General features: G+C 40.7%; 2 protein-coding genes and 1 non-coding gene across 4 annotated transcripts in view; 1 reads left to right on the top strand and 2 right to left on the bottom strand.

Annotated features, from left to right (window-relative positions):
• si:dkey-288a3.2 (protein phosphatase 1 regulatory subunit 37) overlaps nt 1-6,087 on the bottom strand; it is a 79,125-nt gene extending 73,038 nt beyond the window's left edge. The window contains exons 1-2 of the mRNA XM_037542245.1: nt 5,955-6,087; nt 1,177-1,274 (exon numbers count right to left, since the gene is read on the bottom strand). Coding sequence (XP_037398142.1) covers nt 1,177-1,274; nt 5,955-6,087 — 231 coding nt within the window. The remainder of the gene's footprint in view (nt 1-1,176; nt 1,275-5,954) is intronic.
• Nucleotides 6,088-7,660: 1,573 nt separating this feature from the next.
• vrk1 (VRK serine/threonine kinase 1) lies at nt 7,661-27,397 on the top strand. Of its 2 annotated transcripts, none has more exons than XM_017711285.2 (13): nt 7,661-7,741; nt 8,974-9,133; nt 10,164-10,219; nt 14,118-14,187; nt 15,232-15,319; nt 15,408-15,516; nt 17,120-17,212; nt 17,802-17,934; nt 18,013-18,133; nt 19,321-19,379; nt 21,113-21,285; nt 25,180-25,273; nt 26,366-27,397. In XM_017711285.2, the coding sequence occupies exons 2-13, from the start codon at nt 8,974-8,976 to the stop codon at nt 26,473-26,475; spliced, it is 1,266 nt and encodes a 421-aa protein (XP_017566774.1). In that variant the 5' UTR covers nt 7,661-7,741; the 3' UTR covers nt 26,476-27,397. The 2 variants fall into 2 exon arrangements, with proteins under 2 accessions (XP_017566774.1, XP_017566773.1); XM_017711284.2 differs by lacking the exon at nt 7,661-7,741 and adding an exon at nt 7,994-8,081.
• LOC119264194 lies at nt 22,814-23,002 on the bottom strand. Its single transcript, XR_005130859.1, has one exon. It is a non-coding gene; the product is annotated as a U2 spliceosomal RNA (small nuclear RNA).
• Nucleotides 27,398-27,522: the final 125 nt, after the last annotated feature.

The following is a 27,522-nucleotide window of genomic DNA, read 5'->3' as shown; positions in this document are numbered from 1 at the left end:
CTGAATTCCCACATGACCCACATAGGCCTGTCATGATAATAGACAAAATCATTTATAAAGGCTTATTCCAACAAGCATCAGTTGTCATAAAGGCTGCTTTTGTCAATGTCACTTGATGTCATTTCACCCCAGCAAGTGACCCATGTTGGAATAAGCCTTTAAAACGTTCACAACACAAAAGTTTGTGTCAATTGTCACAAAGTAAAGGATCTATTCAGGCACATTTTTCACTCATCAAGGTGCAAACAACGTAAATGTTCCCTCAAAGGTACAGCAGTGGTTTTAAGGTCCAACTGTGTACTTTAAATGAGCTTTTCCCAGGAGGCAGGCGTGGTTTTGCACCTTTTTAGAACCTAATGTTCTAAAACAGAACAATAAAATAAAAAGCTAGATAAAAAAATACAAATATGATCAAAAACACTTTTTAAAAAGTAAAGAAAATGAACCCTTTGCATGATTAAAGGGTTCCATGCATAGTAAAAGGGTTATTAATACTGACAGAATATCTTTTGTATGTGGTTCTAAATAGAACCTTTTGGAAAAGGGCTCTATATAACACCAGAAAGGGTTCTTCTCCTGTTAAAATGTCAAGCCTCTAACAATACTTATCTAAAAGGTTCTATACAGAACCATCTACAGCACATTCTTCCTTAATATGGAAGAACGCATTCATGACGCAAAGAACACCTTCAATCATGCAAAGGGTTCTTTGAGTGTTCAGAGTTCTATATAGAACCATTCACTAAAGAAACCCTTAAAGAACCCTCTTTTTTAAGTGTGTGGTACAGTCATGGTCCCTAACTAAAGGTACTGAAGACGTGCCCTTGAGGGTACCACCCCAGAGACCTTATTTTGAGAGTGTAGGTGTCATGTGACCTTCCAAATCGCTGCTGCTGGAACAAAACCTCATCTCTTCAAAATGGTAACTTTACAGGAGAAGGAAAAAACCTACTTTACTTTTAATGTAAGTCAAAGGAACCAGGGGTTTTTCCAAGTCTTTTTAGGCCATTTCCTTTAGTCCATTTATCATGAAATTTGCACACAATGTAAAGGACAATGGGTATTTTCAAATTATGTCAAAAACTGAAAAACGGCAAAAATGGAGATACGAGGTTTCGTTCCGACAGCAGCGATATGCTGCATTAAAATGCTACCAAAGTACAAAAGCCACATTACCTTTATTTGTTCCTGTATCTCTGCTTTGGGCTCCACTCTGTGCTTTCCACAGCTCTGCTTATAGGCCAAAATAATATCTGTCAAGGTTAGACTGTCACCTAAATTAGAAAAACAGAAATCACCATCACAAATAAAAGCCTCAACGACAACGACCTTTCATTCCTTATCTACTAATTTACTTCTTATTATGTCTTAATGAGCTGTCTGCAATTAGATCTACCGATGAAAGGACGTGAAAAATGCTCTCTGTTCCTAACACACTCCTCTTTGCTTCATTAAAGCAAGGTAAATGCATTTTGGGCTGGGAGATTACGTCTCAGAGAAGTGATGAGTATGAGGTGTTGAATGTTGACGCTCGCAGTTCAAAGACAAACAAACAAACAAAGCAATCAAAGTAATAACGGAGAACAAACAGTCAATACAATATGAATAGAAAGTATACATCTCATGCACATAACAGGATTAGCCCAATCACAGAACTATAAAGGTACTGAGATCTTTAACTATGTTTGCAGTTATAAACAGGGTTCAACCTATGGGTTTGCCGGACAACACCGTCCCCAGTTTATCAGTGTCAGCAAATGTACATATTACGTTATTTGACATGAGACGTTTTCATTATACGCAGCATGTGTTACAATATTATGCTTTCCTGGGATTTGTGTGTGTGAGCAGATATGAATGCTATCAGAAACTATGACGACAATCATTTTTATTCCACATTTAACACACTGGGCTGCACCGAATAAAGCTAGCAGGGCTAATTATGGGACCTTCTAATAGGCACAACCATCCAAGAACTGTCCCATCACTGGGGGGATCGTAGGTTGGATGTCGAGCGATGCCACAGCCGTCTGGGGCCTGGAGTCCAAAAGTGGGTTTTTCTGGTACAGTACGGTTGTGAATCTGAACCCAAAAGTATTTCTGACCCCTTAAGGGGCCGTGGTTAAAACAAAAAAAAGTTAATGACGTTGCGTTCCCTCGTAAATGTTTTCCCTTCCCTTGCCAATAAAATGCATTCCCTCGCAATTGTTTCGCATTACGATGCAAACGGTTTGCACTCGCTTGCAAAAGCTAAGCGCAGACGTGAAGCAGCTTACTGAATTTTATGCTGCGCGGGACGACCGTTCTGTTTAAAATACTTAGTTTAGCTTTTTAACCTAATCATTTACATTTCTCTCTTAAGTCAGTGCTGTGCGTCTTGGGAACTTGGGAATTTACAGCAAACAGTCAACTTCACCGCATAAAATCCAACTTACTGTCTGTTTTTACATGAGTTATAACGCGAGACAAGACAGTAATGCTAACCTACATATCAGCCCGCTTTTAGCCTCAGAGAACAATCAGGCTAAAAGTGAGCTTCTTGGTTTGAATGCCCGTTCCACCTTAAATGGTGCGGCAGTCACCAGAATGGTGGTAATAACTGCCGCAACATTTAAGGTGGAATGGGAAAATTCGACTGACTTCAGCTTCATCAGAGAACATAAGTAGGCACTTGTTCGAGTGTCTCCACTCTGTCCAATGCCAGTTTCACAGATCAGTAAACGTAAACAATACAATATGCTTCTTGAGTCCCCTTCAGAATTGTTTTCAAGCAGCTATTCAGCTCTGTGACTTCAGTGGAAGAATCATAGCAGCAAATGTGTCTCCCCCAATGTCAAACTCACTCCTACGCCCTTGCTGGCAACAATGGAGGAGCTTCAAGTTCTCCACACTAGGTGTGTTATGTGAAAGACACAAATAGTAGTTCCGGATCATGTTAATCTCTAGAAAGTACTCCATCCATCCATTTTCTAAGCCGCTTCTCCCTCAGGGTCGCTGGGGGGTGCTGGAGCCTATCCCAGCGGTCATTGGGCGGAAGGCAGGATACACCCTGGACAGGTCGCCAGTCCATCGCAGAGCAGACAGACAGACAGACTCACACCCAGGGGCAATTTAGCCTGTCCAATTGGCCTGACTGCATGTCTTTGGACTGTGGGAGAAAACCAGAGAACCCAGAGGAAACCCACACAGACACGGGGAGAACATGCAAACTCCACACAGAGAGGACCCCGGTCACCCGGCTGGGGATTTGAACCCAGACCCTCCTCACTGTGAGGCGACAGCGCTACCCACCACGCCACCATGCCACCATGAAAGTACTCTACCCTTGTAAAAAGAACTGTGAACACTTAAAGAACCCTTGTCATGATTCGAGAGTTCATTATACCATAAAATGGTTCTTCAAAATCGGTGGAGAACGTGCTAGAGATGGTTCAGATGGTACAGAATCCTTTTGAAAAATGTTATATATAGCACTGAAAAGGGTTCTATCGTTATGATGTCAAACCTGTCATAACAGAAGAACCCTTTTTCTATATAGAGCCATCTATGTTCTCTGTGTCCTCCACCAGTCTGAAGAACTATTTTCCAATGCAAAGAACCCTTTAATCATGCAGTGGGTTCTTTGAGTGTTCATGGATCTATATAGAAGCATTTTCTTTCCTAAGGAACCCTTGAGGAACCGTATTTTTTAAGTGTGTAGAGGGAAGATTAACCAGGAACAGCATGAGTAAGTAAGTATAGTACGGGACACTTGGCAGTGGATATGACGCCAAAATGTGTGATCATGGATTTAGAACCAGACTGTACCGCACTGCCCAGTAGAAAAATGTTTGGCCTCACTCTGTATGAGTGGGTCCTCCCTCTCCACTCATCACCCAACACGATGCTGTCCAGTGAAGTTGCATTAGCGGCAATTTGGAAAGATGCAGTGATGCTTCATGTGACTCAGAAGAAGCACATGCCAGCTTTAACTCCCCTGCTTGGGCCCATCTAATCCCATGAGCCGCACATGGTCTCAGAGAGAAAATGCATGTCTGGTATCAACTTATTAAACTTTTGGTGCTTGATTGCAGCAAATGTGCCACTAACAAGGGTACAGCCTTCTAACACCCACCCCCAAATCCTTGTTTGTCTTATGCAAATCTTTATTTTTACCATTTATCTCTTTAGAAGTCACGTCCACGTGCTTATCTGGAGTTGTTTTGGGGGCACTTTTCTCCCATGCTACAATTTACATTACATCTCTGGCAGGAGTGTGAAGCTCAACCACTAAAAGGGCCGTATTGAAAAACTCAGCAAATCTGCCCATGGATTGTTGGGGGAAGAGGGTCTGAACATACACTATGGCCTTGTTCACACAGCAGGTGTGTGTCTGTGTGTGAATGTGAACGGCAAAAAAACGCACCGAATCTGACATTTCATATGTGGTACCGATCCGATCCGTATCCGACTCAGTCTGAACAGGCAGATCGGAATTTATGTGACTTTTACGTCAGTCCAACTCGACATTTGTCATAATTTCATGCTGCTGAGACTGAAAGATATTGAACTAAACAGCAGAACGCAGATGTAAGAGAACGAGGCTGCAGTGGCCCAGCTGTCAACCACTGGAACTTCGTAATCGCTCATGTGACGCCAGTAAAGATGGAGCTGAACCCTCTGGGAGCAACTGGCGTCCGTTGGCAGTTGTGATTGTTTACTTCTGGATGGGCCATGTGAAGCTCTGTTCTTTTGCGCATGCAGGTCAGTTTAGGAGCTGATCTATTCAGACTAACGTCAAATACAGATCACATTTTAAAAATATTGTGAACAGCCAAAAAAAAATAAAACGGATCTGGTGAAAAACCTGCTGTGTATAGGTAGCCTATGTTGCAGTGCATGCTGGGGACTGTAGTGCATCTCAGGATGAAATGGGCTACTAAGAACAGAAAATTAAAGTCATTTTGCAGGCCGAATAGGACTGTGTCACAGGCACGACTTGGCCCGCGGGCCTTGTGTTCTACGCATGGGATTGGTGGGATGATGGCAGGATTATTGTCTGTTGGGCACATCAGCGCCCCCTTCATGCCTTTATAAGGCACTGGACTTGCTTAGAGACTTCACACTTAGTTTGTTCCCACTTGTTTACATTTATAAGCATGGCTGTTCTCAGACATGTGTTCTTGTTATGAGATCACGCCTTGCCCCTTGAGACTAGGTAGCATTGAGTGACCCAGCTAGTGAGTGGAAATTAGCTGTGATCACCCGGCTTTAATTTATATTACCTAAAACACCTATAAATGTGTTTTTTTCTATTCATTTGAGTGGAAGAAAGGGATTGACTGAGAACCGACCGTCATTTCAGTCAGTAAATCACTGTTTAACTGAAACCATCGGAGCTTAAAATAAAAATAAAATTTATTTCCGCCAATATTATTGGTTATTAGAATTTTAAGCCCGCTTAAAGTCAGTATCCATATCTGTCGTGAAATATTCATATCTGTCAGACCCTCATTGTAACACTAAACCACCTCGGAGTTTTGCCCCAGCACGCCAACAGGCATGTGCAAATCCTGGACATTAATTAATATTAATCTTATTAATTCATCTGTTTCGAAACATCTAGGTCACCGAGAGCCGCTAGCTGAGCAGCGGTAATTCTGTGTTAACATGTTTGTGAAAATCCAGATGTAACGGTGAAAAGAAGGGAATTAAGAGTGAGGGACTTTTCCAATGAATCATGTGACAAGAACGCAATGGAATTTACATGAAACCATAACAATCCCATTTTATGTAGCGGCTTCCTCGGTATATCGCCAATATAAATAGACTTGCTCGTGTTACAGCTGTCATAAATGAAAACAGAAGACGGAATATTTTATGAAACTCTTTTCTGTCATATAGCTCTATTGGAATGTGAGAAATGGCAGCAAAAGACTAAGGAACAGGTTCTGTTTAACAGAAGAGCAGCTCACCATCCCGTTGCGTGTCCCTGCTTTCAGCAAAGCCTGACACCATCTCCTCGTCAGGAGGAAAGGACACACGCTTTTCCCCTCTGCACTTTTTTCCAAACGTGCGTGCCGCCTCTTCTTCTGTGTGGCCTGTCATTGTCATGAGCAGCGCAGATCAGACATGAGAAGCTTCACTTGATGTAGGCCATCTAAGCAGTACTAGTCTGAATTAGGCACTAACGGCAGTGACATCCAGTAATATTTGATGAAGTAAACAGTCTATCCTCCTGGCTATACCCATACTAGCGCAGCTATGGAAACATCATCCAGATCTTATTCTATCTGACAACAAACCAGTCAATGAACTCCAGGATCCACTGCGAACTGTTCTGTCGCAGTTCCGAAACAGTCAGACGGCACTTGGAAACTTAAGACCTGTGCTTAACACTTTTACAAAGCAGTTACAGGATACCACAGCATCAATTATTAATGAACCAAGTGCCTCTCAGTGCTGGTGGAACTCCATTTCAACATCAAATATGCACACAGGGATGTGCTGTGTAAGAACACAAATGAAATACTCGGATGAAAATGCTTTTTTAAAAGCTGTTTCTTAGTGAGACCAAATATAACCTACAAGCACCACAAAGGATGGTGTAGGAGGGGAAGCCTAAGCAGACAATAATCACTAACTTACATGCTGTTTAAGCAAACATGATTAATAGGCCATGTAGACCTTCTGCCACACAGGCTAGACAAAATAATAATGTAAGTTTTGTTTCTTAAAAAAGGGCCTTGGGAAGAAAAAGTCTTAATGTACATTTCTGCAAGAGTGGGCCGCTACTAGCTGCCATGCGTCTTGATATTTTCTATTTCTGCATAAATAGAAAACATTTATGCTCAAAAGCCACTCATATATATCAGATACAGTCCTCAAAGACACTTAGCAAGGTGATCCGGTTTCAGTGTCTGCTTGGCACAGCTTATCTGTTATCTGTCAGCCCACACTTTCTCCTGTTATGACTTCATATTAGTGTCTTACAAGTACACACTTAAAAAAGATGGTTTTAAAAAAAGGAACGCCTTCATTTCACACTCAAATGTTTCTTTGCAGGGAGAAATGGCTTCTTCAGATTGATGGAGAATGTGTTGTAGATAGTTCTGTATTATTCATATACGCATAGTTCTATACACTTCTCCATACCTTTCTGAAAATGGTTCTACGTGAGACCAAAAAGGGGTGCTGTTGTATGTCAGCTTGACATCACAACAATAAAAGAACCCTTTTTGGTGCAATATAGAACCTTTCTCAAAAAGGTTCCATGTACAACTCATTCTCCATCAATCTGAAGAACCATGTCACCATGCAAAGAGCCATGAAGTGCATGAAGTGTTTCTATATAGTACTAATGGCTCTAAATAGAATCATTCCCTTCACCAAAGAACCCTTGAAGACTTTTTTTTTTTAAGAGCGTGAGCCGTATAATAATGGCATTAATACAGAAATTTTGCTAGTACAATCAGACTGATTTAAAATCTGCTTTCTTTTTCAGTTATTTTGTAAAGATTGCACCGAGGATTTGTTAAGTTGAGGCCACTTAATAAGACGAAGTGACAGAAAAATAACATTTGATGCCTAAAGACTGTGTTGTTTCGCCTAAACTTTGCTGTAACTGTGGTTGTCGTCCTCAAATGATTAAACAACTACAAATCCCAGACTTCATTGCGGGATTCGCTTTGACCAATCAGGTTCGTCGTGTCAGAAAGAGTTTTGCGGGAATTTTGGAACCGGGAAATAGGACAACATCGAGGTTCGCAAAGACAGGTTTTATACTGTTACTAAATAGGCTGGTGTGAATTTATAGCGAGGCACGGAAGGAGGAAAGAAAGCTCGTTTAAACGATGTCACGCTTGCCTTGTCTTTTACACCGCGTAGCCTTGAAGACGAGAAAGTTAGCTGGCTAGGCTAAGTTAGCATGCTAGCTAGTATTGAACTGCGTCAGACCTATTAGCGTTAGCTTCAGCTTTAGCCAGCTGCTCGCTGCTTTCTCTCTGTTTTAAAAAACGAACCATTAGTCACCATATTGAGACAGTAGTATCGTGGTGGCGGCATTAATAAGCTTTTTTATGTTTGAGGAGACCACATTTCGTGTATGTCAACTGTCCAGCGCACAGCACCGCTAATCACCAGCTTCTAGCTCGAATTTTCCCGTTCCACCTTAAATAGTGCAGCAGTTGCATTCTGCCGCCTCACGTGGCAGAATGTAACTGCTGTATCATTTAAGGTGGAACGGGAAAATTCGAAAAAGAAGCTGTCTAGCTTCGTCTCGCATAGCCGTTTTTTTCACTGGAAAAGAAAGTGAAATAATACTGACTCATTTAGTTAGAGAACACACCAGCGCTACGACAGACATTGGTTCAATCCTCAGTAAAAAAAAAAAAAAGTTACCTTATTTTGTATATTTAGGTTTAGGCTTGGTTTATACGAGGGATTTAACTCTTAACAACCTAACCTACCGCACTAAAACCAGCAACTCGGGGCTTGTTTAGGGTCTGTGACCTGTTATTGTCTTGTATTTAGCGTAAATACTTACTATAAGCTGACATTTCTACTAGGAATTAGAAGAAATGCCAGATAAACTGGCTCATTATTAATTGTTATTAGTCTTTCGTAATCCAAGAAAAGAGAAGAAGCAGCTAAGACTCGAAGGACTAATTAGACTGGTTTACAGCATTAGTACTTCTCTTGTTTTTCATTGAAAGCAGTTTATCTAGCAGTTTATTCAGTTCATAGTAAAGAAAAATCTACTTGTTTTAAGCATTTATGTTTAATTAAAGAAAATAATGTCACAGTCCCTACAAAGCCTCTAAGCTGCTGGTTTCAGGACAGTTTAACAGAAGTTAAATTGCTTCTTTAGTAATTAACTTTGCTTGCTTTTCTCATCTCCACTCAAGGTTATATCGAGATTGTAAAAGCTGATCATATTTTGAAAACTCTTTTTTTTTTTCCCCTTTTCTTTTCTTTAAATGCTCTGTGGATCAGATGCCACCCAAGGCCAGGGCAGCTGGAAAAGGGAAAGCGCCAGCTAAGAGAAAACTGGCAGAGGAATTCCCACCTGGAGAAATTCTGACAGACACAGCCAAGAAAAGCTGGAAACTTGGGGCTCCGATTGGCCAGGGGGGCTTTGGTCTCTTGTATCTTGGTAAGAGTTCATGTAATGCTTGATTCTCGTAGATGCTGTGACATAATTTGGTCCAGTATGTCACCTTTACAATGACTTGCGCTGTGATTGTCACGCGGCAATATTGATCATTGGTGTTCGTGATGATGCCGGATAACAGCAGCTGCAGTAACTCAGCAAGTATGGGCTTATTAACTTCACTGATGCAGACTGAAATATTTAAGCGGTAGGACGCGAGAGGGAGTGTGTTATCGCGGATAACATCACAGCCGTGGTGTTATGCACAGTAACATATGACCTTGAGTGCTTTAATACAGCAGTTAAATAAATACAGTACGAAATTAATAAACTGGCCGTGAACGTGGCGTTTAATATGTTTTAATGTTCAGGTACTTCCACCAAACTATACGTCAGAGTAACGAGCTCCACCAACTCGCTGCACAGCCAGCAGTTCTTTCTCCAGCTCCTTACACTAAATTCCCAAACTGTCGTCACCACTGAGCAGCTTCTCTGTGTTTTACTGGGTAAGTTTTATGGTTCAGTCTGATCTGGTCAGACTCTGAAGATCAGACACGTCTGGCGAATGGTGTTGGGTTCATTTCTGACTGATTCCAGGTTGTTCAGCTGTTCTTCTGTCACAGCTGCCGACTGGAAAGCTGCTCAGTGGCGACGACAGTTTGGGATTTCAGCGTCGTCTCGTCTTCACAGTCGGACCAAATCGGCTGACGCTCAGATGTGATCTTAACAGTGTCCGTTTTCTGTTTGTGGCAAAGTAAGAAGTAAAAACGCTCAGATGGCTTGAGCGTCTTCTACAGCTGTTAAACCCGTTGCTTAGCAACGTCGTCTTAGTGGAGTGATACGGTGTTTGTGAAACTTGATGTTATGGTGAAATAACAGCACAGCTAGAACACCTCTCAGCCAATCAGCTTGCGTGGCCAGAACTAACTGTTGTGTAACATCTAATATCTATGATTGGAAAATGTGATACTGAGTTTTATCAGCACCTCCCAGCACTAAGTTGGTCTGTTTGTGTTGTATTTTCCATGTTCAGCAAGCGATGATGCATCAAAAGCCGTTGGAGCTGACGCGCCGTATGTCGTCAAAGTGGTAAGCCTTGATGCTGTTTTTCCTTTTTGTAGTGCTCACAGGACTCACTGCAAAGTAAGTGAGACTAAGACTAAGTGTAAGTGTAGCCTTAAATAAGTTTCATCACCATTTTAGACCAGTTTTTAAACAGCACAGTTGTTCTTAATATATTGGAAATGTTACAGATAAATCAGATATAGCTGGTTTTGTTGAATGCATTGCAAGTAATGCCAGGAGTCCACATCACAGATCAACAGACTGCGCAGCTTTTCATGTGGCTGTTGAAATTAAAGTGTGGTGTGATAATTTGTGATAAGAGGCTGTTATACAGTGGAGGCATGAGAAGTTATCTTCAGTATGCAAGTTTCAACACCCCTGGTAAAATTGTTAAAATTAATGAATTAAAATTGTATTGATGTTGATGTAAAACTATATATGATTTTCTAAGTAAAAATAAAACTTTCTCTACAGAGAAGAGTCTTAAATATTGTATATTATATGTGTATTTTCAGTGCATGGTTTCTGTTTATTTCCTAAGGTCAATGTTGGAGGAAAAATATAAAATGTGCCATAACTTTTACACAAGCTTTATTTTTTTTTACATCAATTAACATTAAATTATCAGCAATTGTGTATTTTTTATGAAGAAAAAAAGTTATTTGATTTGTGTTGTTTGGTGCCCAGACCTTTGAATATGACTGCATCTGAGCAGTGCATCCGAGCCTCGCTGCCCCAGACTCTGTCACATAACCACTTCAGATGGGGATATGTGCTCCTTTTTCTCACTTTCCTATCCAAAGGAACAGTTTTACAGCATATTTAAAACTTTACACAAACAGCAGATCTGTTTATTTTGACAAATCAAAGTAAAAAGGCTAAAAAACATTAAAAATGATAGTTATGTTGCATCAGCGAAGAGTTTGTTTCCCACACTGTTAGTACAGTACAGGGCATCAAAATAACATTATAGTAAATTGTTTTAAATGCAGTTAAGAATGTAAACTATATTTCCAAAAGTGTTCACTCACCCATCCAAATCATTGAATTCAGGTGCTCCAATCACTTCCATGGCCACAGGTGTATAAAGCCGAGTCCCTAGGCCTGCAGACTGCTTCTACAGACATTAGTGAAAGAATGGGTCGCTCTCAGGAGCTCAGTGAATTCCAGCGTGGTGCCGTGATCGGACGCCACCTGTGCAGCAAGTCCAGTCGTGAAATTTCCTCACTACTAAATATTCCACAGTCGACTGTCAGTGGGATTATAACAAAGTGGAAGTGATTGGGAACGACAGCAACTCAGCCACGAAGTGGTCGGCCACATAAAATGACAGCGGGGTCAGCGGATGCTGAGGGGCATAGTGCACAGAGGTCACCAACTTTCTGCAGAGTCACTCACTACAGACCTCCAAACTTCATGTGGCCTTCAGATCAGCTCAAGAACAGTGTAGAGAGTTTCATGGAATGGGTTTCCAGGACAGAGCAGCTGCATCCAAGCCTTACATCACCAAGCGCAATGCAAAGCGTGGAATGCAGTGGTGTAAAGCGCCGCCACTGGACTCTAGAGCAGTGGAGACGTGTTCTCTGGAGTGACCAATCACGCTTCTCCATCTTGCAATCTGATGGAAGAGTCTGGGTTTGGGGGTTGCCAGGAGACGGTACTTGTCTGACTGCATTGTGCCAAGTGTAAAGTTTGGTGGAGGGGGGGATAATGATGTGGGGTTGTTTTTCAGGAGTAACTAATCCAATCCACAATCGCGCGCTTCGAGTAAACATTACCATGACAGTGAACATCACGTGAGGTCCAGTCAGATTGAGATGAGCAGCAGTGAGCAGTGCTTGTGTTTTTACCTATTTTAAAATGATGCCAGACTTAGAAAAATATACCTCACATGTACTTAATCGTGTTCTGAGACACAAGCTGGACGTCCGTCCCACCGCCGTCTTTTAATGATCAGAGCATAGACTTCGTCTCCTCTGCAGACCAGTTTCTGCTCCGCCGTGTTGAACGGTATAAACTCTCACTATGACGTGACGCACATGCAGAACGGACTTAAACTCTCTGATAGGAAATGTAATCAGATACAGGCGTTTACACGGATATTATTCTTCAATTTAACAGAATATTTACAGGACTACCCACCTTGATCAATCGGATAGAAATTGCATTCCGAATGGCCTCAATCAGACTAGTCTATTGCGATTGTAGTTCATACATGGGTGCATTCTATTCCGATTGAGCTATTAGTTGGATTATTAACAGATTATTAGGCTGCGTGTAAACGTGGATAGTGTGGCACACTTTCACATGTGGTACTGAAATATGAAACATGCCCAATATACAGCAGTGCAACTCAGTCTGAACAGCCACATCAGAGTTCATGTGACATTTACGTCAGTCTGTCTCCAAATTCGTCATACTCTCACACTGCTGAGACCTCATAGACATCTGGTGTGATGTTTCTGTATAAACAAAATTAGAAGACACTTGTCCGAACCCGTCCGTGTTTAAAGATATTTCAAAAGAAAGGGCCGAATGCAGCCGTGGGAGAATGAGGCTGCAGCATTAAAAAGGTTTTAAAATTTTACAATGTCTGAAAGCAAAGTTTTAAGAAACCAAGAGCACGAATATCTTGCCCTTTTTACAGTGAGCTTGTATGCATTCTGGATGATGAGCCCAGCTGTCAGCCATCTGAACCTCTTACTGGCTCCTGTGATGCTGGCATAGATGAAACTGAAACCTCCAGGAGTGTCTGTTACTGTTGACACCATTTTGATTGTTTACCTCCAGATGACTGTGCTGCTCTTCTGCACATGCGGGTCAGTTTAGCGCCATGATCGGTTCAGACTAATGGCACATTTAGGTTACATTTCAGCCAATCAACCAAGCTTTATTTAATCTCTGAGAACATTGAGGGTGACCCTCATCTACAGTGTTGCCGAGTAGGTACAGAGCAAGGGATTGATAATGTCTAAGATCATATCAAGTAATAAAAATTAATTTAATAAATAAAAAAGACTCCTCAGGTCAGCATAGAAAAAAAGTGAAACCTGAATAATAAAATAAATGTGAAGGAAGCAAAAAATGTTTTAAAATGACTGAAATAATAAAAAATCATAATAAGAATGAATAATAAACAAACTAAGAAATAAATAATAAAATAATGAAAATAAGATAATAATGCTAGAAAATCAGGTGAAACAGTTAGAGGCAGAGTGGAGGTGGTTAGAGAGGAAAAATTTAAAATCACCGAGTGACACCGCTGAGCTGAGCTGTAGTGTGTCCTGGAGTGAGGGTCCAGTTCACTAGTGCTGTAACTAAAGATTTTCCCAGCTCGGTAAAAACCCTCCGTACCTGGCATGTCATCCAGCCACTGCAGCGAGTCTAAGTTCCATTATTTACAGACATCATTTAAAAGATGTTGAGAACAGCCCAGCGGAAAAAATCAGATGTGGTGAGAAAATCAGATTTGGGCCACTTTTACCTGCTGTGGTAACGTCGCCTTAGTGGCACTTTTTGGAGACCAATTGAATTTGCATAGAATGCAATAAATTGGTTCCATTTTAGTCTCAGAATACGTAAAAAGTTCTGTTAAAATCATTCAGATTTTGTCTTAGGAGCGATGCTGCCGGACCCCACTATAAGGGGTTGGTTTCTCAACTTGTCACCCTTTTCACGGCTCGTGAGTTGCCATGTCTGTACATGTGAATCTCAAAAAAAAAAGCAGCGTCTTATAGCGTCTGCATAACTAAACACTACAGTTTCATTAATAGATTACAAATGAGGTAACATCAGTCTGCTGTGCGTGTTCCCACCTAGACGTCTAATTTCTTTCTGGGATTATCTTTTTTTTCCCCTCATTTTAAATATGTGTACATTAAACTTGCCATTAAGTTTTGCCTGTTTTCTTATTTCCTTGTAGGAGCCGAGCGATAATGGCCCTCTTTTCTCCGAGCTGAAGTTTTACATGAGAGCCGCCAAACCTGAACTAAGTACGCCCTCATGACTACAAACACACCCTCATATGCATTATGATGTGCATTATGATCTGCATCGGAGGAAAAAAAGGGAAAGAACAACTCCCTTAATTAAAGAAAGTTCTGGGCTCGGCACATGGGCCTTATAGAGGCACACAAACATCGACTGCATGCCTTTGGTGGTGCCTGTGGTTGCCCTAAGGCCACAAGAATGCAGTTTATTTAATAACAATCCAAATGTCAGTCTCCCTTGACAATTAACTGTTATATTACTAAGGAATGCTCATGATTTATTCATTAGAATATTGTGATGTTGGTAAATATTTGTCTCACCAGCAGATTAGCTTGCGGCTGCCACACTATTGTCCCAAAGGAATTATACTCTTATATTACAAGTTTAAGAAAATATGTCTAAAATATTTGACTGCCTTTATTTGCGGCATTATTATTATATTATTTAACGCTTTTGCTTTCAGTATACCTTAATTTATCCCTTAGAATGAAGAACTCATTTGAATCATCCTTGCTTATTTATTATTATGATATTATTTGATTTGATTAGGTTTATTCATTTCCTTACTTATTTATCTTGACTAGGGATGAACTGATATGGGAACTCAGGTTCGATGCAGATATCAGAATTTTTCATGTGCGTATCTGTTGATGCCTGTGCATAAATATTCATCAAATAGAAATTGAGGCTATATCGCTCTGGATTAGCATTACAGTGATATGACATTGCACAGAGTTTCAAATGCAGTAAATGTAACCTAAACATCCTGCTCTTCTGGATATACATAATCAAATAAACCGTATATAATCAAAAATAATCAACAATAACCATAATAAAAAAAAACGTATATACATGATCAAATATAGATTTAAAATAGGGGTGAAATTTTTTGAAATGTCCAGTTTTTATTAGTTTTATTCATCAGCTAATACTAATGATTTAGATATAATTGAGCATTTTAGCTCATTCTCTTACTTCGTTAGTCAGATATGTTCATGTCACACACATGGTACACAGGTTAACAGCATTTCTTAAACTGGTTCCAGTTGGCGCTTGGATAAAGTCACGGAAACTGAAGTACTTAGGAGTTCCAAAGTACTGGGGTTCAGGACTTCATGAGAAAGGAGGGAAGAGGTGAGATCAGTTTGTGAGGTGAGCAATGTGATGCTTTTTTTTTTTATTTTGAGTGGTGTAATTGCTAACCGGGTGTGTGGCTTTCCAGGTACAGATTCATGGTCATGGACAGGTTCGGAACAGATCTGCAGAAGAAGTTTGAGCAAGGTGGCAAGAGGTTTCCACGGAAACTGGTCCTTCAGCTTGGCCTTAAACTTGTGAGTTTTGTCAGAGAAGTAAATCGATGATGCACCTGAACGGAGTTGTATAAGCAGAACATTGATTTTATTGTTATGAATTTTAGTCTCAATGTGCTTTTCATACCGTGGATATCGTCAGTGAAGGGGAATTCCACCAATTTCTCAAAATGTCTGTAATTCAGTGGTCAAAATGTAAATAATGTCATTCAGAGTGATGCAAAATGGTTCATTTGTAGCGAAACCCGGAGGTCCTGATGACTACAGCACAAATATGGCTTTTTCTATTTAATATCCAAAACCACCAGTGTCCCCAAGTCTTCTGAGGTTTTTATATGCAATACGTTTTTGGCTATCATCAACAGGAGATCGCGCGTTCGATCCCTGGTGATGCTACAGCCAAGAGAGCACAATTGGCCTCGCTCTCTCTGGGTGGGTAGGATCACTCTCCCCATCACTCGGCTAGCAGGCGTCTATTAGTTGACATAACAGAACTGGCGGTTGGCACTTTGTTCTGAGTGCGTTCAGCTGTCCAGTGACGTTGCATTATTTTCTTTTGTTTTAGGAGCGATGCTTCCGGACCCCACTATAAGGGGTTGGTTTGTAAACTTGATGCATTTGTTCACTGCACGAGTTGTCATGTCTCTACATCTCTAAAAAAGCAGTCGGTGGAAGCAGAAGATTATAGCGTCTGCATAACTAGACACTACCGTTTCATAAATAGATCGCAAATGAAGTAACATCAGTCTGCTGTGCGTCTTTCCACCTAGACGTCTTAATTTCTACTTTCTGGGATTTAGATTTTCTGTTTTTGTTAGCGACAGTTCATAAAGATGCAACGGCGCTTCACAGGTCTCGGAAGAACCCTGTGTTAGCCTTCTCCCTCTTAGCGCTGGAAGTATCGCGTGATGGGGGGAGTCCTAACTAGCAGGTGAAATTGGATATGACTAAATCGTTGGGAAATTGTTTAGGCCAAATCTTATCTTAAAAAAACTACCTTAAAACATCCACCTGAGTAACCATAACTATTTAATGTATTGACTTTCTGTGATGTAGCCTTTAGAGGTCTTAAACTCTTCAGACATCTGGTTCCCATGGCTACCACTGTGAACAGTTCAGACTTGCTAAGTTTCTCTAGAATTAAGCATTTTGGACCAAACTACCCCGAATGACTGTTTACATCTTAACCACTTAAATATGCAAAGTTTTTTCAAATTCGTTTGAGAACCTTTAAAGAACACCGAACCATTGCATGTTTCTGTACAAAGGGAGCATTTTGATATAATTTGGTGCTTTTTTAAGCAAAACCTACTGACTAATTTCCTTCCTACAGTTGTGCTGATTTTGTATCTCGTACTTGAGTTTTTAAAATATTTTTTTTCTATTTTTTATGATGTTTATATTAAATTTATTATAATTTATATTATATTAAAAACATCTTAAAGTGTCTGCTTGTTACATGTTTGCCACATCGCCCTCTCCCAGGTAGAAGATGCGGTTCTTAGATCCGTGTTCACCCGGAATGGGATTCTCAGAGCACTCTGGACATGTGTACATATGAGCCTGCACTGCATATGCTGACAGCCTGTGTGCATTTCATGGTTTTTGTCTCTGTTCTCTCTAGCTTGACATTCTAGAGTACATCCACGCGCATGAATATGTACATGCTGACATTAAAGCCTCCAACCTGCTGCTCTCCCACAAGAACCCCAATCAGGTGGGTGCTGAGCTTTCTGCACGGTTGCTATAAAGCAGGCAGTGGTTGCTATGGCCGCTCTCTTATATATCTAATGAGGATGTATGGTGGATTAGCAGTTGGAATTAGGAGTTTGAAAACATGAAGCATCCTGCATGTTGTGTTCTGTCCCCGTTTCTCTGCTGTTAAAATGGTTATTCCACAGCTCAGTTTTTAAAAGACTTCTCGTGCCTTTTTTACACCGTCTCTTAATGAGATATAATTTAAGCTTTTCATGCTTAGCTTGTAAACAAGAGAGATTAGATGACGGCAGAGATGTGTCTGAAGCAAATAAGGTGGGGGTTGAGGCAGGGAACATTTAATTTAAAGATTAATAATGTATCAGTGCTGTATTATTAAATTGCTATTTTTAAACTTGCGATTTAAAAAAAGTGGCCTCTCTGTATCAGCAGCTGGCTTCTACTTGTATTTATTTATTTATTTTAATGAAAGTGTCAAAGCCAGTGCGATAGATTATGTATTTGTCTGTACTATTTGGAGTAGAAGGTTTAGGCTTTATTTTCTGATGTTGTTTGAAAGCAAATACGTGAATTTTGTTTTCCAAACTCAGGTTTACCTGGTGGACTACGGGCTGGCCTATAGGTTCTCGCCCGATGGTGTGCCAAAGGAGTACAAAGAAGACCCAAAGAGATGTCATGATGGGACCATTGAGTTTACCAGCATTGATGCACACAAAGGTGTCAGTAAGTATATCTCTCAGTTCTTACTCATGACCTTTATGCTTATCGTGCAGCAGCTTTGCTAAATTCAGTTCTTTACAGCTCCTTCAAGAAGAGGAGACCTTGAAATCCTGGGCTACTGCATGATCCAGTGGCTGTGTGGCCGTTTGCCGTGGGAGGATAAACTCCAGGACCCAGTTTATGTCAGAGACTCGAAATTAAGGTTTGTCTGTGGATTGTCTTTCACTAGGGATTTATCTGATCTTTGTCTAATCTGTTCTGCATCGCTTTGCTTGAAAGGCAAAGTAGTCATTGATTTCAGTTATACTTGATGGTTTTCCTGTCAGCTAAACAGACACGACCAAATACACTTGTTGGTTCGTTATGGCTAATTAGGCATTTTGGATGTTTTATGTACAAATTGACTTTCAGCAAATTGGACTGATGTTGAGATTTAGAGGTGCATGGTTAAACATCTTTAATGATGAGCATTCTTTTTTTTTATGTTAAAAACAGAGTAAATACAAATAAACAATCCATTGTGATTTTGGGCACGAGTGTTAGCTTAACCATTTTTAAGCTTTCCTTGAGGATGGCCAATATTTATAGTTATTCCAGTACTTAGGTAATCTAATCAGTGCTTCATTCATTTGAATCAGATCTAACAAATCCATGCAGTGGCAGGATATATATAGGATATATATATATATATATATATATATATATATATATATATATATATATATATATATATATATATATATATATATATATATATATACAAAACGTTTGTTTGTCCATTTTTGTCAGGTTTATTTAGTTTTGTATTTATAAATTTTACATCATTCAAAAACTGCTGTCCTGAGCATTGTTTTTATGTTGAAGACAACAAATATTCTTGATGAATGTGCCAATAAAATTCAAAGATGGGAAAAGCTCAGTACATTAACTTACATTAAAGATGGGAGTGTATTTTCCTTCTTCAACCAAAAGCTTACTATTCTGGAGAGTTTTGTTACAACAATGGAGATATATGTGTGTGTATATATATATATATATATATACACACACACACACACACACACAATTGTGCACAAATATTGGGCTCCTCTCTGTTTTGTTTGACATGTTTTCGTGGATTTTTTTTTTCCAGTACATTGAATTGTGCAAGAAAAAAAAAATCAGAAAAATGGTATATTTAAGATGGTGCCCTGTAGAAGATGTGTTAACCTTCACATGTAGAAAATTAACAAAAAAGGAATTAAAGTCTACTTTCAGATATTCTTTATATATATATATATATATATATATATATATATATATATATATATATATATATATATATATATATATATATATATATATATATATTTTTTTTTTTTTTTTTTTTCCCACCCTTTTCTGCCACAGATGTCGTGACAACATCAGAGATTTCATGAAGAGCTGCTTTACCACAGGAAGTGAACCAGGTGAGAGAAAGGACAGATGTCTGACCTGCATGGTAACCTGCATTGAAATTCAGCCACTCACCAACATTTATTGACTTCAGCATCTAAAGACAAATCTGGACAGAGCTACCAGTGTGGTGGTAAATCCAAGTCCTTAAAAGCACCTGTGATTTCTGCAAATGAAAACAGGCTTTGTGTGTCAGCCAAGCAGTAATTGGTCTGAAGCACTTCCTGATCCTGATGCATAAACAAGAGCGGGAGAGCCTGTTCTCTCCATAATGAGTGCAGACCCGTTGATTTAGCCATAATGAGAACTAATGTATCAGCCCTGTGCTAATTCCCTGCAACTTCTCACTCTAACTTTAGAGAGAGCGTGACCACTTCACAATGGATGAGAGAGGCATAGGAATATGCTTTTGGCTCTGAACTAGCCTATATTCGGTGCTGTGCCATTTCCTATAGGGTTCACGACTGGGAAACTGTATTTAAGCATAACATTCGAGTAAAAAAAGACTTTATTTATTTATTCCTCCCCACAGCACCTTTTACGGTCGACCTCTGCATCGCCTAGTTTCGTAGTCACTGTGTGGCATGCTGTACTTTTGCAGAACTTCAGGGCTCTCTCTCTTTTTGTCGTTTAAAAATCAAAGACGTCAGTGGAGTCCTTTGCTCGGCAGCTGATATGATGGCACTTCTTAAGCTCTGTGACAGGCGCACAGCAGAAGGAGAGATTCCTCCTCGGGCTGTTGTCTTGTGCGTACACGTCGCATCCCAACACTGAGGTGATGGGAGGCGGCACGGTTAGCGAGGCCATCATGGCTAATTCTGTTTGGTGTGACTATTTTAGCAGCCGACAGTAAACAACAGTTTGTGAGCAGCGAAGTATAAGAAACAATGCATGATGTGTTGTCACCCCTTTTCCACTAAACTTAGCCTCAAGGTCAAAGTGTCAGTGTCTGCTGAGAAGAGACTCCCCTGCAGGAAGTTCACTGTCTTCCCACTGCCGTGTTGGATGCACACGTTTCTCCCTTATTTGTTTGTGAAATGTAAATGGCCATTTACTCTGAGGTTGGTGAACCTTCTGAGCACTTTAATAGTGATTAATAGAGGCACAGGCAAAAGCTGCCATTTCAGTCATGTTTTCTGCATCTATATTTGCTGCTTTGGACACAAAAGGGCAATATGCCTAAATTGAGGCCCGACCAGTATAAAGCTTTCCTGAACAACAGTGATTTCAGGCATTTAAAGTTTTTGATACCCGTTAATAGTGAATGATAGATTTTTATATAATACACTCCAGTAGCTTTAGTTAAACTTTGTGTTACAGAACGATATTGCCAGTTGTGTCATAAACCACAAGAACCCACAAAGTCTTACATAATGTAAAAGATATAAATATTGCATTATTAAAAGAGCTTGATAGTGTGTTATAGCTAGGCCTGGCATCATATAGCATGAGAAGATCTGCCACCTCGAAAGACTTGAAGCTCTGTGGTGTTTGTTCAAGGCTCCGATTCTGCTCAGAACAAGCATTAATGTTGATATTAACAGGTTTTGATATATTTATTTATTTGCTGACTGTCTATCTGGCTGTAAACATTGGACTTTATGTGAAAAGGCTTTATGGTTTTGTTGCCCCCACTGGTTGGAAATAATGGAAGAACAATATTTCTATATAATTTTGACCCAGTTTAATTTTTCAACATTTCTTTAATATCACAACCCTCATCATAACCAGTGCGTCTCTCTGTCAGGGGAAATGGCAAAATTCATGGAGGAGGTCAAGTCACTGGGTTACACAGACAAGCCAGACTACCAGAAACTCAGAGGCACTCTGCTGCAGGGCCTGAAGAGTATTGGTGCAACTGACGATGACAAGCTGGACTTCTCTGTGTCGGTCAATGGTGCAAGTCCATCCGCAGCCAAGGTGAGAGCCACCTTCAGCAACACATTAAAAAAAAAACAACAAAAAAAAAACGACAATGCACCACAGCCTCGTGAGCATCTCTCAGTTGCAGAGCCTGGCACGCTCGGCTCAGCCCTGCAGTCGCCTTTTTGAAGCCTTTAAAAATGAGACCGCTTCAACCTTCCGTAATTTGTTTACCTGTTGAAAGTGGTTTCGAATTTAAAAATGCCTGCACACGATCCAAGACTAATTGTGCAGGTTAGTGGGGAAACGCTGCCAAGTGCATTGATTTTCAAATACAATTAAAGCGTGATGCTTTTAACAGATGTACCCTGACCACTGTTCATGTACACCATCCTTCCAGTCAAAACACTAACTGGCCAGTGCCAGAACTGCATTACATTTGCTGAAGGGTGTTCTGGTGTGAGTGCTGTTCTGTTTTTAAATCTATTAATGATTTCTTTTCCCCTTTCCATTCAAAAAATTTACTACATAATTTTCATAGAGTAAAATTGCTCTTCAGAAATTGTGTGTAGGGATGTTATGATCAGTTATGTGAGTAATCAAGTGATTACACACATTATCGTATTGCTTTCTGAGTGATCAGGAGATTACAATAAGAGTAAAGATTTTTTGACTATTGTTGTTTTGGAATTTTTCAATGTGACTCCAAAGCACAGGGTGATTCAAGAAGATTCATCCGGTTTCAACACGATTTATTTCACTTGTAAATCATTACAGAACAATGCAGTAAGTTGTAAAAATATAATGAGGATAAAGTATATGTAATTTTACAAGTGCTCAATATAAACCTCCTCCAGTTATACAGAAAACATCAAATTCATCTCATACTCAATTGAGCTTGTTGGGCGTCGCTGCACTCACGGCTCTTTCAGGGCGATTTTGGAGATCATCCAGTGCTGTGGAACCAACGACAAACGCTCTGAGCTGCTGGAGATTCACTGCAGACAAAAATCACATGGCACAGGTATTCTCTCTGATTGAAGTGGAGAACGCAGAACGCTTTCTATTCAGGGGTTGCATCTCCTCACAGACTGAAGGGAGCCACCTTCCGGTGATAGTCAGAAACTCCATGACCCCCACTTTCGATGGGATTGTGATTGGTTCCTAAGCACCTCACAGTTCACAAAATATGCTTTGAAATCGGATCAATCTTTTTGAATCACCATGTACTTCATTGGAAAAACATAGATGAAGACCAGCAATGTCTATATATTCATGTATCTTCAGAATCTTGTCATTGGAAAAGACAGCAGTAGCAGAATGCACAATATGCTTTGTTTAAGATTTAAGTGATGCTTTTTAATCCCACAAACGGGGAAATTCCACCTCTGCATTTAACCCATCCGTGAAGCGAAACACCACATACACACTAGTGAGAACACACACTAGGGGGCAGTGAGCACACTTGCCCGGAGCGGTGGGCAGCCCTATCCACGGTGCCTGGGGAGCAGTTAGGGGTTAGGTGTCTTGCTCAAGGACACCTCAGTCATGGACTGTCGGCCCTGGGGATCAAATCCGGTCACAAGGCCAGTTCCCTAACCTCCAGCCCATGACTGCCCCAAAAAAGTGGAGCGGACGGAGCAAGCCCCTCTTCCGTCTCCCTGTTCTAAAAATCAGTTTAATATGTAGTCCTCATATAGAGGACGTATCAGATATTAAACTGATAAGAACAAATACTACACTTGATCTCTTAGCCAAAAGCCCGAGAAGTGATTGTAAAGTAGTTATTTGCTGATTCTGTAAAGAAAATGGTCATTTTGAGGAAAAAAATTCCCTGATTAATGTATATAAAATGGTCATATTTAATTGCAATCACAGTATTGGTCAGAAAAAAGTACAATTGGATATTTTCATTAAATTGTTTAGTCCTAGTAGTAACTACTGTGCAGTACTCAAGTGTCTAACTGTAATCACAGAGTGCTTCTTTTATTTTAAACATAATTTAAATGTACTGTGTAGAGAAGCACCTGTTTGGAGTTCAGTAGCATCCTCAGTCTGTCTTTGAAAGGAAACTTGACCAAACGAGCTAATGTGGCTGACTGTGAGTGGATGGTAGTAGGTGCCAGTGGACATGATGGCATTACCATCATGCTAATTGTTAGTCATTCATGTTCGTTCATTCATTGTTCGCACCATTAGCACCTCTGGTGGCTTTGTTCCTTTAAGACCCATGCGGCAAACACAAGGCCAGTGGGCCAGACCAAGCCCACAACACAATCTTTTCCAGCCAGCAAAATTATTATAATTTTCTGTTAATATTAGCCCATTTTACAGTGCGCGATACTACAGTCCCCAGCATGCACTGCGACATAACGGTGCTCTGAGTCTCCTACACCAAGAACAGTCTATAGGACATCGGTTACACCTCAGTTCTACACAATTCCACACCGCTCATATCACCAAACGCACCTAATGCACTTAAACAGCCCAAGTTCTTAATAAACATGCAGCAAAGAAAGGATGCCAGGTGTCTAGATCAAGCACATACACTGAGCTCCTGGGGATATTTACATTTTGAATATTTCAAGTATTCATGTAATATTTCAAGGTCTACCACAAGTGCTTGCATTTTACTGATGATGTTTTTTGCGTATTTTGAATAAACAGTATCCAGTTCAGGTTACAGCACAACATTAAAATGAAATAAAAACATTTATTTCTTCTTTCGTTCTTTGGCCCACGGATTTGTTGAGATTATTATTTTTTATTTATTTATTTATTTTTTGCGTGGACCTTGTAGTGGTTGAGTTTGACGCACCTGCTTTAAGAGAAGGCGGTGTTAGCTTGTGTGACTGATCTGTTCCTTTAAGAACAACCGGAGCTTTAGCCACTGTTACAGCGTCCAGCACAAAAAGCCTGCAAAAAGCAACAAAGCCATTGTGGTTCAGGTTCTCTCCAGCGTCTGGGTGTTTCTCCTGCCGGCCCCTCCTCTCCCTCCCTCTGTCAGGTCCTGAGTGCCTGTGTTTATTCCCTGCTAATGTATCACAAATTTGCTGACACCGTAACCTCGGAGTGGGCGCAGGCCGGCAATCAGCGAGCACACTTACGACAGGGGAGGCGACGGACTCTCCTCGCTTTCCACAATGCAGTTTGCATATGGAAGGTGCCACCAGGGAGCTGGCCTGTGCCAGCTGAGGGTTACCTGCCCACTGCAGTTATTGTATGTAATTATCGAGCCAATCTGTTCAGCTCAGCAGGGTCTGGATGGTAATCATGAGGCAGCAATTGGCAAAATGGAAGGGAAATGTGAGGAGGGGATGGGGAGGAAAAAAAGTGAGGAGGATAGTTCAAGTCCGAGAAAAGGGGCGAGCATTCATTATAGAGTCTGAGTGAAGGAGAGGGGGAATTTGATTGCTGTCGTTAAGTGCGTCTTCTTGGTAACCCCTGGTTCAGTTTGTATGATTTCCTCGGATTCACTTTTCTTTGCGTCACATGCTCAAATTAACATGGGGGGGTCGGGGGTAGGATTTGAAATCGATGAAACGGTTGTAATAAATAAACTCAAACTATAAATGATTGTTTGGAAATTTAAAGTGGCATCAGTAGAAAAAGAAACCGCATCCCTGACCTGTGATCTGGAATCTCGAAAATCAGGTTCACTCTAAGCAGTGTTGAACTAGAACTGTTGTGCTTGATGTTTCAATGATATATTTTTCTTGCTGGATTTATGTCCCTGCTGGATAGCAGAGTCATAATTACATTTGCTCAGACGTCACGTTCGCACTCAAAAGGCTTAAGGCGCACGTAATAGTTTCCTCGTGTATGCCGAGGAAAGGTCCCTTTTTAATATTTGATTTCAACTCCCTCTAAGGTTGCTGTAGGCAAGTGATTTGACCATTACTTTCTTCTTTCTTTTCCATCCCTCTTCATTTTTTTATTCCATGTTTGAAGAGCACCAAGCGAAAGAAACCGGTGGAAAAAGGGGCATCTAATGATGAATCCGATGGCTCCCCTGCAAAGAAGAGTCGGCCTCCCCCGAAGAAGGGTAAGCTCACGCTTCCTGCAGTGTGTTAGAGCAATTTCTCCCATTGACTTTAGACACGACCCGTGACATGTAGAAACACCACAGAATCCGTCTTCAGAACTTCTGATCTGCGTCTGGTCATTGTTTCAGTTCAGTCACATGAACAGGGGCTCTGTGAACATGCATTAAATGCATGTAATTTGGGCAGAAATTCATGTTATTTTGTTTTTTTTTTAAATAAATGTGCGTAATTCAGTCTTTGAGAGGTAAACAAAGTCATTGAGTTTTTGATCTGAAGTGAAATTTATATGCTCACATTTCTTTACATTGGTGGTGATAGGAACCAGGGATCGAGATGTCTGCAACACTGATATAACCATTTTATTTATTATCCAAACGAACCAGTGAACCTACACGTGTCTTCTGAGTTTTTATATGCAATGTTAATGATGGTGAAATAGTGTGTAACCCTGAAAAACTATGGAACTATTTTGCCCTGCATCTCTGCCATTGCAATGGGTTTTGGTTCCTATCACCACCACAGTGAACGGTTCTTGGTGCATTTCTCTTGAGCAGGGTATTTCATGCTGAAACACTCTGAATGACTCTGTTTACTTCTTAATTGAGTGAATTATGTAACATGGTTTGGGAAAAAAAATCAGTGCAGTTCCCCTTTAAATGGTTGAAAAGATGGAGCTGTCTAAATTTGCACTTTTTTGATCTAATTAGAACCAAGGTGTAAAGTGTTAATTTGCATTTTGTAAAGCTACTAAAGCTGTGCAGCGCCTAGAGGCCACAAAGGGGACGAGCAGATTGCAGTTTATGGGTGAAAAATGGAAGTTGCCACAAGTGAAGAGCAGTTTTAATGCAGTATCATCGAAAAGGACCGTGTACTTACTGTACAATCTGCAATCTGTAATAGTCATGAAGCCGTGGTAGGTAACTAGCAAATTATTTAAATAGGCTAGATCAAAGTACCTGTAATTTATGTGTATTTTAAGGGACCTTTAGATCATGTCTCACTTGTTGTCATCAGTTGCTTTAATAGCGATAAACAGAATTTAAAGCCAGTGTGGGCAGCCTTTTCTAAAGCTTGTGTTTAACGATGCACAGAACTTAACGGTGTGAAGAAGGCCGGTCCGAAGAAGCGTTTGGTGGAGATGGGCACTCAAACATCTCCTGGACTGAAGAAAAGCCGCGGCAGGCCCAAGAAGAATGCATAACTCTCCCCTCTTTTAGACTAGTGCAACTCCCATCCCCCCATCCCCCCCCCCCCCCCCCCCTTTTTTTTTTTTTTTTTTTTTTAAAACATTTTTCTATGGTCTGTGTTTGTTCCCTAGCTGTACATTTTTTGTCTTAAACTTTCGCAGGATGTTGGGCACATTCTCAGTAAAATAATAAATAACGCAAAAAAAGAAAAAGAAAAGTATGGTTGCTTTGAGTAGTGAGTTATTTTCATCCTCTTTGTAATGGCTTGAATAATCAAGGCTGTGCGGATGAGGTCCGGAGGGGATTGCTTTGCCCTCGATAAGGAAATCCCTGAAGGAGCTCGCAGAGTCCCGACTCTTTCCCCGCCGCTTCGCTCTCTTGTTGTGCAATGAAAGGCGTGGCGGTGCGGCTGGCGTTCTCTCGTCTGTGCGAGCGGCGAGCTGCTCTTTGATCGGGGCGCTGAGGCGGGTGAAGGCGCGGCAGACGCTGCCATGTGCGCCAAGGCGTTCTTCAGGGAAGGGCTCTGTGGATGAGTGCCTTACCTCTCCGCTCTTCCGCCATTTGATCAGCAGAAGACAAAAGACAAGCACTTGGGTCCCGCTTTTTGTCACTCCAGCTCCAGCTCCACTCTGCCTCGCCCTGCTCTTCCCTACCAGGGAGATGTCTTCACAGAGCTATCATTAAAAGTTAGTTGTGGGTGTAATACTTGCCTGCTGCTATCATGTATTGTAACTTTGTCATTGGTTTTGATAGCATGCAGACAAGCGTTTGCGAGTGTATTTTTAGGTCCAAGTGTCATCTTAGACGTTTCTTACCTGTGCTGCGTGCTCTGACATTGAGAGAGGGCAGGAATAACTCTTGAGGTAGATGGGTAGAGATGAATAGTGCACATGGGCCTAAAAAAAAAAAAAAAAGAAGTGTACTAAGGTAACAAAGGAGGAGCGTCTCTAGAGTTTGTCACTCTGAATTGAGATTACAATTATTCGAAAGTATAGACACTTGTAAAACTGTTTTAAAAACAGAGGTATGCCTGTTCGTTCATTCGCAGTAATGAATAGACT

The sequence above is a fragment of the Pygocentrus nattereri genome, chromosome 10 (assembly GCF_015220715.1).
Source record: "Pygocentrus nattereri isolate fPygNat1 chromosome 10, fPygNat1.pri, whole genome shotgun sequence".
NCBI classification, from domain to species: domain Eukaryota; kingdom Metazoa; phylum Chordata; class Actinopteri; order Characiformes; family Serrasalmidae; genus Pygocentrus; species Pygocentrus nattereri.
Note: the sequence above shows the minus strand (reverse complement) of the source record. Positions and strands in the feature narration are given on the sequence as shown.